We start from the raw sequence: 16,785 nt of genomic DNA, 5'->3' as shown, positions 1-16,785 counted from the left end.
CAGAGAGACATAGTTACCATTATTAACCCTTGGAATAGGAACTGTCAAAATACAATACATTGAGTTCATAACTCTATTTAATAATAATTATCGATAAAAATATGACAATCATAAGAGCACCGAAAATGGATCTAAAGAAATAGATTACAATATTTGAACACACAGTTATTGGTTCAGATTGGTTCAAACATGCATGCCTTCTTTACATCGGTCTGACATTTAGATGCATTATCCTATTTAATAATAAACTGTTGGGTTCCAGGGTTCCGGGTCACTTGTGGCTTGTTTCTCCCTGCAGGGGGGCGTGGAGGAGCCGATCATCATCCACAGCTGGCGCTGCAGGCGGACGCACCTTTCCATCAACCGTTCCATTTAGAGACAGAGCGCCCGTCTGCCAAGAGTGTTTTCTTCTCCTCATGGTAACTTGCTAACGTTGTCACTCGGTCGAGGTCTCCACCCCTACTTGCAGATATGAACTGCTCGGCGAACTAATGGTCCGCATTGGATCCGCGCTGGAGCTACCGGTGCGTCCCGGAGGACCGATCGAGAGATTCTCTGAATGACCGAGCAGAACCTTGTGCACCTTGTGTTTCGAATAAAGGCGCTTTCAGGACACTATTCCCCATTGCGTGTTGCCTGCTCTCGGGTCTTGAGACAACCAGTTCTAACAAACAACATATTTAGTCATATTTCTTGTCCTGATTCTAAACCTTCTCCATCTTCTCATAATAGAGTAAATACGCTGTTTTCTGCCGCTGCTGGCACACATGGTTAAAAGTCGTTTCTTTGACAATGTCGTCATCATATGTCACCCAGCAGGCATTCCCATCCCCTTGGCTTGCGTTTCGATAAACTCCGTCACAAATGTAATGGCCTGTGAAGGAAGGAACTGCTTTGTTAGTGGTCAAACGAGGAGAACATTGGTTTTCAACACAGTACTGACAGCTAAACACTGACCGCTGGTAGTGCAACTCCCCAAATGGTTGACGATGCTCTTCAGAGTATATTTTGTCTACAGAAAATAAAAAGAACAAGCCATTAGCTCCACTCTTTGAGCCATTTCAGACTGATGACTGCTTCAAGGTTTATCAAGGGTTTACCTTCTCACTGCTCTGATTTGTATGGAGCAGCAGCTCCCTGGATAAACATGTGGCTTTGTGAATTTTTTGCGCAGCAAAGTAGGACCACTTAAATCTCAATAGGTGGATGATCAGCACACTATCGAGAAGAAAAGGGGAGGGAAGAGGAGATGTAGAGACAGTTAGGGCCTTTAGAAGGCAGCAGATGTGAGGATGCTGAGATGGCTGGTTCTCACTTTGGCAGAGTGAAGAAGGATCTCTGCTCTGTCGTCTGGGAGGCGCCACAGTCACATTTGTAATCCAGCAGTTGCTCCTGTAGAATCAACAACAGTCGTGAGGTTCAACAGCTCCTCCATCATTCACACATGAACACCAAACATGTGTCCCTTACTTTCAGGTACAGCTGTATTCCTTGCATGATGGTGTCCTCAGGCGCCACGGACAGGTTCAAACACTCCTCCATATTTTCAGATTTATGGCCACAACTGTGAATTCAAGAGAGGATTAAAATAACTAAGGATTCAACTAAACAAGTACAACACCTATGCAGGAGCAGAAGGTTTCCAGGTATATTCCCACCTGTGGCACAGCATGGTGCTCAACATCTGGAAGCTGATGTGAGCCTCCACAGGGCAGGTGTAGCTCTGCTCTTTGTCAGTTGCCATTGACCTGAGCTCTGTAGAGACGGAGCTGAGCTGTTCCAGGACGGTGTTCAAAAATTCGTGGGCATCCTGCAGACAGACCAAAGTGTCTAGTCCAGAAAAGATCAGGATGATGCTCTTGAAAATAAAAGAATGATTACTTGTTGCTCATCTTTTATAAAGTCTGGATGATGCAGGGCAATGGTGCGCAGGAAGGTGAAGAGGGTGGATTTCTTCTGCATGCTGTTTTTTGTAGTGAAGCAGTTGTTTATATCTGTGAGCAACCTGGAAAAAGGAGAAAGCAGATGTTTTTCATTCATTGCATTAATGCCATAGAATAATGGGGGCACGTGAGCTTGTGCTGTACTTGAAAAGCAGAGCTTTTGGGTGCGAACGCCACTGATGACTCTGTTTCTTGAGCTCCTTCACAAAAGGCATGGGGGTCAGGAGGCTCTGGAGAACAGAGTTCATAAAACAGGTCTGGGACAGGTTGGGGAGCCTGAAACACAAGAAAAACAGAGCAAAGTGTTGTTGTTGATGATGATGACGATGATGATGATGATGTGCAATTTTTTTTACCCATAACAGGCCAGTTCATCAGATGTAAGGGTTCTCCCACTTTCTATTCTGCTTCTCGAGACCACATAGTTTAAGGCCTCCAGGAATCTATTATTTGGAGCACTAGGCTGTGATGTCACAGCCATAACAGCCGCCAGATGTGAAGAAAGCGAGTCTTCCTCATCCTTCTTCTCCAGGCTCTGTTAGTTAAAGGCAAAGCAAAATCAGCTCAATCTATTAAAAATGTACCTGGTGACCTGGGTGCCACTGACACGGGACGAATATATCTCTGGGTCTTCTTCATCTGTAGACCCCAGACTCTGTTAAGAATAAAGCAATATCTGCTCAATCTAGTAAAAATGTACCTGGTGACCTGCAACACCCAAAGGTGAGCCTGGCCGGTGGACTCTTGCCGAGGGCTCTTCGGCCTGCTCCTCCTGTTTGGTGTCACTGACACAGGAAGAATGTATCTCTGGGTCTTCTTCATCTGTGGACCCCAGGCTCTGTTAAGAATAAAGCAACATCAGCTCAATCTTGTAAAACAAAGTCAAAAATCCCTCAATGTTAAGAATAGAAATAGGATTTTTACAGCTTGTTCAACATCACTGCTGGATACGGAGGAACAGGGGCTGTCCACCGGACACGTGTCCACTTCTCCGACCAATGCAGGACACTTTGGGCTCTGTTTGTTTGAAGAAGAGGAGACAGGGTCCATGTGAAACATCGGGAACTGGTGTTAATTTTTCTCTATCAAAGAGAAAAATGTACCTGGTGACCCGTGACACCTAAAGGTGAGCCTGGCTGGTGGACTCTTGCCGAGGGCTCTTCAGCCTGCTCCTCCTGTTCGGTGTCAATGACACAGGAAAAATATATTTCGAGGTCTTCTTCATCCGTGGACCCCAGGCTCTGTTAAGAATAAAGCAAAATCAGCTCAATCTAGTAAAACAATGTCAAAAATACATCAATGTTAAGAATAGAAAGAGCATTTTTACAGCTTGTTCAACATCACTGTTGGATGTGGAGGAACAGAGGCTGCCCACCGGACACATGTCCACTTCTCCGGCCAATGCAGGACACTTTGGGCTCTGTTTGTTGGAAGAGGAGACAGGGTCCATTTGAAACATCGGGAACTGGTGTTAATTTTTCTCTATCAAAAGAAAAAAAGGTACCTGGTGACCCGTGACACCTAAAGGTGAGCCTGGCTGGCGGGCTCTTGCCGAGGCCTCTTCAGCCTGCTCCTCCTGTTCGGTGTCACTGACACAGGAAAAATATATTTCGAGGTCTTCTTCATCTGTGGACCCCAGGCTCTGTTAAGAATAAAGCAACATCAGCTCAATCTCTTAAAACAAAGTAAAAAATAAATCAATGTTAAGAATAGAAAGAGCATTTTTACAGCTTGTTCAACATCGCTGCTGGATGTGGAGGAACAGGGACTGTCTACTGGACACGTGTCTTCTCCTCCTTCCCCTGCAGGACACTTTGGGCTCTGTTTGTTGGAAGAGGAGACAGGGTCCATGTGAAACATCAGGAACTGGTGTTAATTTTTCTCTATCTAAAGAGAAAAATGTACCTGGTGTCCTGCGACTCCTAAAGGTGAGCCTGGCCGGCTGACTATTGTCAAAGGCTCTTCAGCCTGCTTCTCCCTGCTAATGCAAAACCCAAGAAAACAGAAGATCTGTATGATGAAGAACCCTTCTCCCTTTGTCACATGAATGTTCCAGTCACAATTCAGGGCAATATGTTTAACTTTGAGGAACGTTTGGTCGTACCGCCTTGGTTGGTCCAAAGGCTCATCATCTTCTTCATCTGAGTCCTCCACAGTGACACAAAAACATGAAAGAAAGCACCGGAGAGCCTCGTTCAGAAACTTGGACTTTTTGGTCTTGGATTTGGCTGCATTGCCAGCTGTGCTATCAATGGGCTGCATTCTTTTGGCAGTGAAACAAAATGTGTTCGTCAGTTTACTTGGTTTGTGAGAGACTGACTAACCTTATACCCCCTCTTTATGAAGTTGAATTTCAGCCTTTGTTTGTTGCTTTGTACAGTTGTCCTTTGATGGCACTGTTTTGTTGCTTTCGATCCCTGTGCTTTGATTACGACTAATACATTACTCTGATCATCGCAGTGTGCATCGCAAGATGCAGAAAGGCCAAACGTGACCAAGGTGGTGGCATGTGTGATAATAAATGACCTAGAGCTAGCACAGACCTCCACTGAGTTGCTTATTTCCACACTTACTTACACATAGTATAGGGCATGTATGTGGGCGTGTGTGTGTGTGTGTCGAGGACTATTAATTTCGGACACCTCAATTTGGAAATGATTTGAGATTCTAATTGGCAGTTTTCTGCTTAGCTAACTAGTCTCCAGTCAGCGACGTGGCTCTGAGCAGAACTTCTAATTAATTTATAAGATTCTTTTAAATCAAGATTTTGCTGACATTCTGTTTTGTGTCGAACTGGGTCCCAAAATAAAAACGTCTACACAAATCCAGTTGTATTTTCATCCTTGAGCTTGTGATGCGCTGCCCATGTCTGCTTGTGATTATGGTACAAAATCAACTCTGGCTTTCGCTTGATGAATAATTAATTACCTTCATTGGAAAGAAAAAGTCAAGCAAAAGGGATCAGTCTGACATTCAATCATTCACCATCGCACATTCAGCACATTTAGCTCCAAACTTGCAAAAATGGCTCCGGGCAAGGACTTGGCTGTGTTGGGGTCCAGGGTTCCGGGTTATCTTTGGTTTTTCCTGCAGGGGGCGTGGATGAGTCATTATTGGCAACAGCTGGCGCTGTAGGCAGGCGCACCTGTCGGCAATTTCCATCAGGCCACCTATTTAAGGAGGGAGCGCTTGCCTACCAGTGTTAGAGTGTTTTGGGGTCTTCCCTGCTCTTTTTTGTGGTCTCTCTTGTGACGACCCTGGCTGTGTTTTCTCTGCCTGCCTCTTTGTTGCCTCCTCCCTTCTGCAGGCAGTGGGTGGGCCAACTGCTGCTAAGTGGCGATCCAGCTCACCTGGGCTGATTAGCTGTGAGGGCTATAAATGCTCCACAGTCTTGGCAGTCAGTCTTTTGCTTGGCTCCCTCTGGGTCTGCTTGGGTGTTCTGATTTGGTTTGTTGTTTTCCATGATCAATCAATAAATTCCCTTTTTTCTAAAATCCATCACGTGTGTTCTCCCTAATTTGTCTGAGCCCTGAGCTGGTTCATGACAAAATAGGGGCTCGTTGATTTAGAGGGAGGAATACACTTTAGGTGATGGTCTCAGTGCTTAGTTTTGAATAAGTTTTTGTGTTCAAGTTTTTCAGAAGACGGTGAGTTTCTCTGGGTAGATGTTTTTGGAGTCTCACCCCCTGGTAGGTTTATCCCATGGGTTCTGTGTAGGGAACCTGTGGTGGTGAAAGTGAGTAGAGCTATATGCTCAGGTTCACGTCCAGAGGTTCCTGGAAGTGGCTGCATAGCAGGTACTTTCCAGCCCCACTGGGTTCTGTGATTAAAAGCCTCTCACCGGTAACTGCCTGAAGACTAGGGTTGAGCTTAGTTAGGAAGATTTTTCCAGTCTATGGTAGAGGGGTTGATGACTCTTGTTTGGAGGGGCTAGGGTACAATTGTTTGGGTGTGGGGAGGTACAACTGAGTATGGCTTCTTTGGTGGAGGTGTTTATTCAGTCTCCCACTGAGGAGTTGTTTGACCAATGTACCAAAGATCAACTTTTGAAAATTGCTGAGCACTTTGGAATTGAAATCACAGATAAAAAGCTAAAAGAAACAGTAAGCGTGGCTGTGAAAGAAAAGTTGATTGAAGATAAAATATTTGTAACTAAGGAGCTGAGTAAAGAATCTTTGTTTATACCATCAGTTAGGGTGGAGTCTTTAACATTTGAGCAACAAAAAGAACTTCTGACGTTACAATTTGAACATGAAACTTTTAAACAGAATAGGGAATTGGAAATGGAAGTCATGAGGCAGAAAACAGAGGGCTAAGGTTGAACTAGAGCAATGTCGACTAGATCTGTTAAAGGAAGGAAAGCTGGTAAATATTGGTTCTGTTCCAGAGAAGTGTGCTTTTGATGTACTAGCTAATTTGCGTTTGGTTCCAAACTTCACAGAGAGGGACCCAGATATTTTTTTTTCCCTTATTTGAGAGAGTGGCAGAGACCAGGGGTTGGTCTGATGATGATCGCACCCTCCTTCTTCAGTGTGTTCTGACTGGCAAGGCACAGGAAGCTTATGCCTCACTTTCCAAATCAGAGGGCCGAAACTATGACCATGTCAAGGCAGCGGTGTTGAGAGCATACGAATTGGTCCCTGAAGCTTATAGGCAGCGCTTTAGGAGTGTTCGAAAACAGGATACACATACTCATGTGGAATTTGTGCGTGATTTGGACACTCAATTTAATCGTTGTGGGAAAAATCAAGGCCTTGATTCCTTTGTATTCTAGGTGCTGTTGCTCGGCATGTTGAAGAAGCCACTCTGAATGTGGTGGCTGTGGGCCATGCTGGTTCCTGGCTCAGCTCCAGCAGGTCTCCGGCTGGAGTAAACATTGTGCCCTATCAATTTTAGTGGGTGCAGAAAATGTTCACTCCCAAGCAGATGATTCATCTGGGGACAAATTCAATGGGTTCTTTTTTTCCCTTCACCTTCTTGTGTCCCCATGATTCTGTGGGCCTCCAGGTCAAGTACCTTGGTGTGAAGCTGAGCATTGTGACTTTCCAGCTGAGTGCATTTAGCCCCAGAACTTGCATATGTGTCAAGATCTTTAGCGGCTGACTCTTGGCTAGCCGCACAGGCTTGCAATTCAGCCTGGGACGCTGCAAGTATATGAATCTTGGCTTCATATAAAGATTTCCATCATATAGGTCCAGTCTCTCTCTTCTGATCAGTGACCAAGATGCTTGTTATCCCCACCTAGGGTGTTCTGTCGAGACAAAATTGACAATCTAAATGAGAAAGGTGCTTGTTTTGGATCTTTATTTGGCGTGTGAGTAAAGCTTATCATAGTCACCTACTTGGAACATTATAGCATCCTTCACATCCATTCTAAGGAGAAAGCAGTGAAGTCAGTCAGGACACATCAAGAACAAATATTGAGTGTTGCCATTAAGGCTCTGGGATCATTTCAAGATTCAAGAGTACTTTATTGATCCCTTTAGGGGGTGTCCACCAGGGAAATTAGCATCTCCAAAGATCTACAAGCATCTACAAAATTTCCCACCACCATTACACCCCATTAAACCTATTAAAGATAATAAAAATAGAATAAAATAAGAAATAAAATAGAATAAATTAAAAATAGAATATAAATATAAAACTATAAAAATGTTCCAGTTCTCCTGTTGGCCTTCCTCCCCCCCTGTGAGGAGTTGAACAAGACATTTTGTCATGTGTAAGCTTAATCTACCTCATATGATTCTTAACGCCCCTCATCTTGCGTGTCACGATTGGTCCCCAACTCTCCTTCTTCACCAGATTACCTTCAACATTCATCACAGGTGCCAGAGAAGCTCCAAAAAGTGAAATAGGGTTGTCATGGCAATTTTCTGTTGGAGAGGAGAGGAGAGGAGAGGAGAGGAAAGGAAAGGAAAGGAAAGGAAAGGAGAGGAGAGGAGCGGAGCGGAGAGGAGAGGAGGAGGAGGAGGTGAGCGATCATCATCATCCACTTGTGCGTTGCCCTGAGAAACAGAGTCATGAGAGGAAGTGTGAGCTGCGCACCACAAACAGCCACTTCAGAAGGTAGCCAGCCTCCTTGAAGGATGGCTACCTTCTTGATTCTGTATCGACTCTTGTACTTTCACAGTCTTAGTTTTTTTCTGGTTTGTCGTAGGAGTGTTTTTTGTTGGCTTTGCCCCTTTTTTTGGATTTCTTTAGTTTAGTCGGGTTTTGTTTCATCCCTCCTTGGAGGCATCTTGTGTTCTAATAAAGGCTGTCACTTCCTGAACCTCTGCGCTCGAGTCCTCAGAGTGAGTTTTGTCACTGTTCTTAGATCATGAAAACTGTGCTGTAGCTCTGTGAACAAAGGGAATTGACTGTCAGTGAGGAGAATCGTAGCTGTGCAGTTGTTACCTTGGAAATAGATGTCAATCAAAAAAGTGATTTAACTGTGTGGAAAAACTGTCATAATTTCAAGTCCGTCACTAACGAGCTGTACCGTGAACGTCAGAAGGAGGCAACAGGTGTCACCAGAGGCAGTGAGTCCTCTCCACTAGTGATAAATAAGCCAATCACACTCATCTAATGTAAACATGTGTTTTAAAAAAAAAAAAAAGCCTCTGAAGTCTGGCTGATTATCGGTCTTTGAGGCGGTTAAGGGTGTCTGAAATAAAAATTGAATATGTTGGAGCTTTGATCTGGTTAACAGATCTCCTTTCCTGTGGAGGTTCTCTCCTGCTGTTCTTTGTCCACAGCTCTCTCAGCACAGGCTTTGGCCCAGTGTCATTGAAGACCTCAGTTGTAGCAAACTTCTTGTGGTTTTCCTAGAGTAAAAACCTCAGACCTCAAGTAGATGGTGATACATGCTGGCCACTGTATTACCATCATTTTGAAGTCGACCACAAATCCTAGCAAATCAACTATCACAGGAACCTGGGTTGTGATTTCTGTGGCAATAGTCATGACCCATTCTTCCCAATTGTTTGTGTGGACCCATTGTGTTTGTTCCAGATGTTTGTCTAGCTGTGGGTTTCCTCAAATACTGTGATCTTAGAGTAATGCTCTGTATCCAAGTGTAGCATCAGGTGACTGGATGTTGCTTGATATCTGGCGTAGGTGTGTCTAGATCTCAGGACCACTGGAGACAAAGGATCCACTCCTTCTGGTACTTGTGGTGGAGGTGGGATGGTTGGTAAATAGGGAATGTCCCAGTCAGTGTCGTTTTGGTCTCTCCCTCGGTCACCAGTCGGGGGGGTTGGTAAAGAGAAGACGGGTGTGGTATCAGTATTCTTTTAGGGTTTTTTTTTTTTTAAAGGGATTTTAAGGTCACTGAAGTGTACTTGCTTCTGCTCTACCACATTTCTTCAACGGGGCCTAGAATTTTTCTTCAATTGTCTTTCGAACGTCTTGGGCATGATGGTACCATATGTTGTATGATATGTTTCACACCTTCTCTTTGCTGTTTGTATCTTAGGCTGTTGGTTCCTTCTGATTCAAATCTGTTGTTGGTGTGGGGTCGATGGCCGTATTGGTGCCAAGGTCTTGTTCTCTAACATAATCCATTAGTGTGACCTGGAGGAAGCGGCTCATGTCAACGTCATCACCCTCAATTCCCACAAATGATTTCCCCCAAATTCCTATTAGCTTGACAGATGTGTCCTTGTTCTTTACCTTGCTGGTCAGTTCAGATTTTAACTGATCCTGTTTCACAGCCGTGTTCTCACCTCCATTCTTTCATTTGTTCTGCTTCAGGTCACACGTTTGCGTTGCACGTTGCTTACAGATGTAGTAGTAGACTTTATTCTGATGTAGTTCATTTTACTTGTGTCACAGTGTTGGGGAACTGAATGGAAACTAGAAAAGAAGCGATCAATACAATATTGAACTTGATGCTCAAATATCAATTTGATTTGAGTTAAAATAAAACATACCTGTATCATGGTTTCCACTCCTTTCCACTCGTGTTGTTGTCATAGTTCCTGCTAGCATCTGCTCCCATTGAATTTCACTCCCTCTGCTACCCAGTCACCTGTTTAATGGTCCCATGGGATTCACAGGGGACCCGTCAGAATCCCCCTAAAAAGGCCAGCCTCTACTTCCCAGTATCTACTGGGGCTATCTATCTTCAGGGCCTTCTGCAACTTTATTGGGTTCCTTCTCACACAAGACACAGAATGGGCTTCCAACCCATACTGTCAGGCTCCAGTGTGTTTTTTATCAGTCTCCAAGGTAGTTTTCTCTGTCAACTGGACTGGGTTTCTTCTCTTGAAGACGTTTCGCCTTCTATCCAGAAGGCTTCTTCAGTTCTGAAATCGCTTGGGAGAGAGCTTGAAAATATATAGCCCCTGTGGACCATTTGCATGCTAATGATCCGGGTGGTCACCTGAGAGTCGTTAGCAGGGTCGTTGGTCGGGTCGTTCACCTAGTTTTTGTTGAGGTGTCTCCCCTTTGTCTGCTGGGTCACATGGTGATGAGTCACTGGGTCTCCTGGAATGGTGTGAATGTTTGTTTTGCTGTTGGAAGGAGTGGAGGACTGCATTGTATGTGGGTGATAGGAAGTGCCTCAGGCCACCACCTCTGTTCAAGGATGGTTTCTCCAATTTAACATGGATAGCTTCCTTAACCCCCCTTTCAAACCAGCGGTCTTCTCTGGCCAGTATCCTTACTTGGCTGTCCTCGAAAGAGTGCCCACTCTCCTTTAAGTGTAAGTGGACTGCTGAATCCTGACCCGAAGAGGTGGCACGTCTGTGTTGTGCCATTCTTCTGTGGAGAGGTTGTTTGGTTTCCCCAATGTACATTGGGGAAACCAAACAACCTCTCCACATGTACATTGGGGAAACCAACCTCTCCAATGTACATTGGGGAAACCAAACAACCTCTCCACAGAAGAATGGCACAACACAGACGTGCCACCTCTTCGGGTCAGGATTCAGCAGTCCACTTACACTTAAAGGAGAGTGGGCACTCTTTCGAGGACAGCCAAGTAAGGATACTGGCCAGAGAAGACCGCTGGTTTGAAAGGGGGGTTAAGGAAGCTATCCATGTTAAATTGGAGAAACCATCCTTGAACAGAGGTGGTGGCCTGAGGCACTTCCTATCACCCACATACAATGCAGTCCTCCACTCCTTCCAACAGCAAAACAAACATTCACACCATTCCAGGAGACCCAGTGACTCATCACCATGTGACCCAGCAGACAAAGGGGAGACACCTCAACAAAAACTAGGTGAACGACCCGACCAACGACCCTGCTAACGACTCTCAGGTGACCACCCGGATCATTAGCATGCAAATGGTCCACAGGGGCTATATATTTTCAAGCTCTCTCCCAAGCGATTTCAGAACTGAAGAAGCCTTCTGGATAGAAGGCGAAACGTCTTCAAGAGAAGAAACCCAGTCCAGTTGACAGAGAAAACTACCTTGGATACAATGACCTGGATGACTGAGAATTTACACAGACGTTTTTTATCAGTACAAGTTTGGGCAGATGAACTTATCTACAATGAACTGGAGCTCAGGAATAGATAGAATGATGACAGGAGCTGTGGAAAAGCTAGTCTTTAGCTGCAGAAGGCAGAATCTGTAGGTGAGGACCACTGAAAGACAGACTTGGAAGATGTTAAGGCCTGAAGAGGGCCAGCCACGTCACTACAATTCTTTATAAACATCTGCATCGCTGGAGAATATCCGATGATCGTTTACGTAGGCCAAACCAAATGTGTCTGGCACATCTCTAAGGGTGTCATTATTAAAGCGTTGGATTACGAAAGGGTCAGTGGTTGGGCTTGAACATCACTTAATGTTCAAAGTGAAGGCCCTTTTCCCACTCATGTCCTTCTTTGATCTAGAAAAGGTGATAAGCACTGAGACTGAATTTGGAAAGATGGTAGCTTGACGCACAGGACCAAAAGCAGACTCAATCAAGGGTAAAGGATAATTATTTTTTTTATGCTGGTTTAAACCCCTGAAGTTGATGCAGGGTCACAGACACTTTTCTTTCTTCTCTCCAATGCCAAATCCAGCCCCAGCTGGTGAAAATGAATGACAGATTAAATCTGAGGACAGTGAGTCTGTGTGTTTCTAGTTTATTATTATTATTATTATTATTATTATTATTATTATTATTATTATCATAATAATCATCGTTATTATTATTATTATTAATAATAATAATATTATATCCAACAGAGGCTCTGTGGAATCACTGTGGAATCACTGTGACACAAGTAAAATGAACTACATCAGAATAAAGTCTACTACTACATCTGTAAGCATCAAATGATGTTGAAACTCTTTTTCAACAATAATCCCTCCCAAAGGAGGCAACTACATGAGTGTGGAAATTGAGGCTAAACTATGTAGCTCAGCTAAATTACAAAACTTGAGCTAAAGTCGCTCTGGAGGAACCAAAAGGAATCAGAGGTCGATGCAGCCTTGAGGAACGGCTGAGGTGGACGATGGATGGATGGATGGATGGATGATGGATGGATGGATGGATGGATGGATGGATGGATGGATGGATGATGGATGGATGGATGGATGGATGGATGGATGGATGGATGGATGGACGGGTGTTGAGCTTTGTCAGGGTTTACAACTATAAATCAAATCATGTTGAACCTCCATGAAAAAGATTAGCGTCATCAGGAGAGGAGCCGTGCTTTCACCCTGCGTAGAGCCCCTCCCACACATGATGACTGTAGGCTTGACCAGCCGTGGCCAAGCGCAGCGAGGCTGCACAGAGTTGGACGTAAGGGACAGAGACAGATGGATTTGGGGGGGGCTTCTTTTTCTGCTGACGGGGCTGCAGCACTCTGCAGCCATTTTACCAAGCGCTAACACACGTGTGGCATTTTAAGAAGCCTCCAAAAGCAGATTTCTAGAGATTATATGTTAAAAAATATCTCAAATAATAATCAGGATTGCAATCTGTCATGTCTCACATCAAATACAAGTAACAAGTTAGCGCCTTGGTCCCTGATTGGCTTAATCGTCTGACTATTAATTGCACTGCTCTTAACACTGACTGGAACAAACCAAATTTTTAGTTTCACTGTGTGACCGTTGGGACTAACCTCAGCATAACTAACAGTGAATCATTGAACCGCTGTCTAACTGCGGTGCTCTGTGACATGAGAAATCCATCAATAGGGTTTTTTCTCCAGCACCTGTGGCTCCAGACAGCATTGGGTGGAAACAACTGGAATCCCCAATGAGAATATTTGGATATTTGACAAGCCAGATGATCCTCTGGAGAACACAATTCCATGATCCATCACCTTATTGATTCCAGAAAGCTGAAAAACGGCCCTGCTTGTTCACCCACAGGGAGTTGACCCTTGTAACACACGTAAACGTCTAAAAGCAGATATACCTGCTCAGAGTAGGGGTGCAGGGAGGGGCCCAATATAAGCAGTGACTTTAGCATCTGATCATCCATCTTCTACTGATTTCTCTTCTGAAAAAATGTTTATTAGAATTGAGAAAATTCTGTGCTAACAAGGTGGAACTCCAGCCCCCACCCCAGATTTGGCTGAGTTGCTGGAGACAGAAATGATGAGCCGGCCTGACCAAGATGGATTTATGTGAGCTATTTAAACAAGAGAAAATGGGAAATGATGAGCCTGATTTGTTAAAATGTGACACTTGCGTTGTCTTCACACTGCTGAGGGTGCTGTGACAGAACGAGGCCATAATAAAGAGCCATTGGAAAAGATCATGGAGGTCTTGGTCCTGGGTGGCTAACCCACTTTAAAAGGCCGTGGCTTCGTGTTACGGTATCTGCCGGCACCAGAGCGGCGCCACGTGTTTCTCTTGAGTATTTATTCTTGTGACAGTCATCTTCTGGGTTTTCTCTTTTTTTTCAGTCCCTCCCTGATTTAAAATTAAATCATTTACAGCCCAAAATGACAAGCAGTGCAGTGGTGACCCAGGTCAGGAAGAACTTCAAAAACCCTTTTAGGGAAAAAGAAGAAACCTGGACAAGGGCTCTGTCTCCCAGGGACGGACAGACGTGCAGTCTAGAGCTATAGGAGCTGGCGTATAGTCTGTCCATGCACGAAGGCTCAGATGTAAGCAGAAGCCCGTGGGAGACAGAAGCTGAGCTTGTTCAGTTTTAATCGTCCTGTCGGGTCTGGGTTTTTAAAAAGGCTTTAATTATTTACTGGCTTCACACATGTTTGTGAGCAGCTTCACCATGATCACAAGTCCAGCTTGATAAAAGTTAAAAGTAGAAAGAGACGGCGGTCGGCCTCTGCTCTGTGCTGCTGCCGTTACAGGAGGGTTCAGACCAGCCTGGGCTTTTAGCATCATGTCTCTCCTTTTGGCCAGAGGCAAAAGGAGGAGAGGAGGTGAAAAGTGCTTGGTGCTGGATCTGGAGCGCTGGATACTGTTATGGCAGCAGCCAGACGAGGGTTGGCCTCAGTGAGGTGAAGCACAGGTGCTTCAGTGGAAAAAAGCTCGGTGCTAAATCAGCTGGAAGAGCGTCGGCTTATTACGGAGGCTGACATTTGTCCGTCAACATCGTTTGTTTTTCCTGGATTTGGTTCCCAGCTGGTGACGGAGCTGCGGGCGCAGCAAACATCTTTCTGCCCCTCAAGTGTCACCTTGTAAAGTTCAAGAACCATTTGAGCGTGTCATCTGTTAATGCATCCCAGCGATGAAACAGGGTTATGGGGAGGAGGCTGGGGGCCTGAGGAGGAGCCACCATCCCAGAGGAGGGCTTATCTGCTCCTCTCTGCCACAAATGTGTCCGAATCTCAGTTGGATGGAGGAGGATTTGCTCTGGCCTTTCAAAAGGTGCTTGGAGAAGCTGTTTAGATAATTGATTGTCCGTGTTCCTGTCGTCCGTCAGGCATAATGTCACAATCCCCAGACAGCTGCATCTATGAGAACACAGTGAAAGGGTTGAATATTAGACGCTGGAGGATGCACACACACACACACACACACACACACACACGCACACATGCAGACGGCAGATTTGTGGAGCAGAAAAGCTTCAGGGTGACCAGGGACCAGAACGTATTTCACAGGCAACCGAGCTTCCACATGTAAAAGGACGCAGCTTCTTCAGTTCAACCTACTGCCGATCAGCAGATCTTAGCAACAGCAGATCAGATCAAAGATGTGGCGTCAGTGAGGCTCTTTAATGTCTGCACGCAGGTCTCAGAGGTTGTGATGTACAGAAACTCTTATCTTATGGTTACCTTATCTCCAGCTCACCAATAGAGCCACAGGAGCCAAAATGTTGAGATATCAATGGTAAAACATGGGGACCGGTGCTGTGGAGGACGGAGCATAAACAACAGCGAGACTTTGAACGTCTTCCCGCCTGATTTATCTGCAGGACACATCTCTCTGTGCGTCCTTTACTGTTGGAATATAAATAATGTAGGTCCATCATTTCTATTTCAACGCACAAAGCTTGACGGAGCTGTTGTCACCATCTGGACCTGCAGGGTTCGACCTGTCATGTCTGGTGGGATTCAGTCGCCAACCGGGCTGACATTGTTTAGGCAGGTTGGACTGGGAGGAGGCTGCAGGGCCATGCTGGGAGGACACGTCCACCCTCGTTCCTTCTCCCACTGTTGACAGATAAAATCTCATCCAAGCACGCCGCCAGAGCATGCAGCACATTTCCATGATGTTGCGTCTTTACTCCTGTCCCTGATCTCCTCTCTGGTGAAGTAGCGGAGGACCACAGGGTCTGGAGCTGGGTCCTACCGGTTTTAAACCTTCCTGAAGTCGTATCAGGTAACAGGAAGAGGATCAAAAACACAAGGTAAAGGGCACCAATGAGACCTCTACAGCTACACAATGACGGAGGAGAGAAAACGCGACCCACATCCTGGGCTGGAAGGAAACCAGAAAAAAGAGACCAAAAGAGCCTAAACACCACTGGACCACCAGCAGACGGGGCTTTTAGACCCTGGTCTGAGGACGGTGAGTGTAAAACCAGAAGACGTGATGGTTTTAGATCTGCAACGATCCATAAGTTTCATGTGGTGAAACTAAACGCCCCAGTTGTCTGAAGCTGTATCGCAGATGTGAGGAGGGAAGCTCGAGCCAAAACACACGATAAATGCAGCTGTTCAGGCTAAAAAGCTCAAATCAGCACAAGAATAAAGTTTTTACAGTTTTTTTTAAGTTAAGCTGGATCTTCCGGTCCAGCAGAGCCGTTGGTGTCCTGACATTTAGTTTCGAAGAACTCTTGTTCAAATGTTATGTTCAAATTTCAACAGAAGAATTGTGGATTAAAAACCAACCCTTGGTGATCCAGAATGATCCATTTGGACCCAGTTTACACTCAGAGCTGAGAGATGTCCCTCTAAATTCATCTCCTCTGTTGTTTGTTCTGTGTGCATCGCCTTTATGGTAGCAGCCCTGATTACTCCCTGCTGGACCCGAGGCAGTTTCCATGGATACTGGACGCGGTGGCTCTTCTGGCCTTACTTTAATTGGATCACCTCAGATCTGTGTGGAGGGGGAATCCCGTGACCTGGCCTCTCTTCTCGCTCTGCTTTAATATTCAGGTCTGCTTCTCTGCTTTTGCAGCTCTTTAATATTGAACCAACCTGAGACGCTGCGGCTGCAGGGCGACCGTCCGGCACATCTGACCTGCGACCTGGTCCGCGTTCTGATGCAGAGCATTCGGGTCCCACTCTCGAAGGGAGATGTTTTTGTGAAGCTGTTTGGGAGCGCGGGGGGCAGAGGCGGAGCTCGTTGCTGCCTGCAGGTGTATAAATACCCTGTTTAGATGTCCGGGCCGTTATTCTGGTCCTGGCACGTTCAGCCTTCCTCCGTGTGGGGAGCTGAACCCGTCAGGGTGACCGGGAGGAGGATCTTCCACCTTCAGAA

At 45.4% G+C, this 16,785-nt stretch overlaps 1 protein-coding gene and 1 long non-coding RNA gene across 2 annotated transcripts; both read right to left on the bottom strand.

Annotated features, from left to right (window-relative positions):
* Positions 1–417: 417 nt before the first annotated feature.
* LOC115249625 (probable ubiquitin carboxyl-terminal hydrolase 16) lies at positions 418–3,579 on the bottom strand. The gene is made up of 14 exons (XM_029835571.1): positions 3,448–3,579; positions 3,271–3,363; positions 3,047–3,184; positions 2,868–2,960; positions 2,644–2,781; positions 2,300–2,478; positions 2,088–2,219; positions 1,882–2,005; positions 1,659–1,810; positions 1,471–1,564; positions 1,316–1,392; positions 1,101–1,218; positions 958–1,012; positions 418–874 (listed from the first exon to the last, which is right to left on the bottom strand). Exons 2-14 carry the CDS (start codon positions 3,325–3,327, stop codon positions 705–707), a joined length of 1,527 nt encoding a protein of 508 aa, XP_029691431.1. The 5' UTR covers positions 3,328–3,363; positions 3,448–3,579; the 3' UTR covers positions 418–704.
* Positions 3,580–6,731: 3,152 nt separating this feature from the next.
* Positions 6,732–7,800, bottom strand: LOC105418827 (uncharacterized). The gene is made up of 3 exons (XR_965859.2): positions 7,678–7,800; positions 7,286–7,316; positions 6,732–7,194 (listed from the first exon to the last, which is right to left on the bottom strand). It is a non-coding gene; the product is annotated as an uncharacterized lncRNA (long non-coding RNA).
* Between the last annotated feature and the right edge of the window lie 8,985 nt (positions 7,801–16,785).

Source organism: Takifugu rubripes, chromosome 4 (genome assembly GCF_901000725.2).
Source record: "Takifugu rubripes chromosome 4, fTakRub1.2, whole genome shotgun sequence".
Taxonomy (NCBI): domain Eukaryota; kingdom Metazoa; phylum Chordata; class Actinopteri; order Tetraodontiformes; family Tetraodontidae; genus Takifugu; species Takifugu rubripes.
The sequence above is the reverse complement of the archived record's forward strand: the minus strand, read 5'-3'. Positions and strand labels throughout refer to the sequence as shown.

Excerpts from the sequence above, each read along its gene's own strand:
- LOC115249625 (XM_029835571.1), bottom strand. The coding sequence starts at position 3,327 with ATGTGTCCGGTGGGCAGCCTCTGTTCCTCCACATCCAACAGTGATGTT. Across the intron at positions 3,185-3,270 it reads ACAGTGATGTTGAACAAGCT|AGCCTGGGGTCCACGGATGA; the intron begins GTAAAAATGCTC and ends TATTCTTAACAG. Across the intron at positions 1,811-1,881 it reads TTATAAAAGATGAGCAACAA|GATGCCCACGAATTTTTGAA; the intron begins GTAATCATTCTT and ends GTCTGTCTGCAG.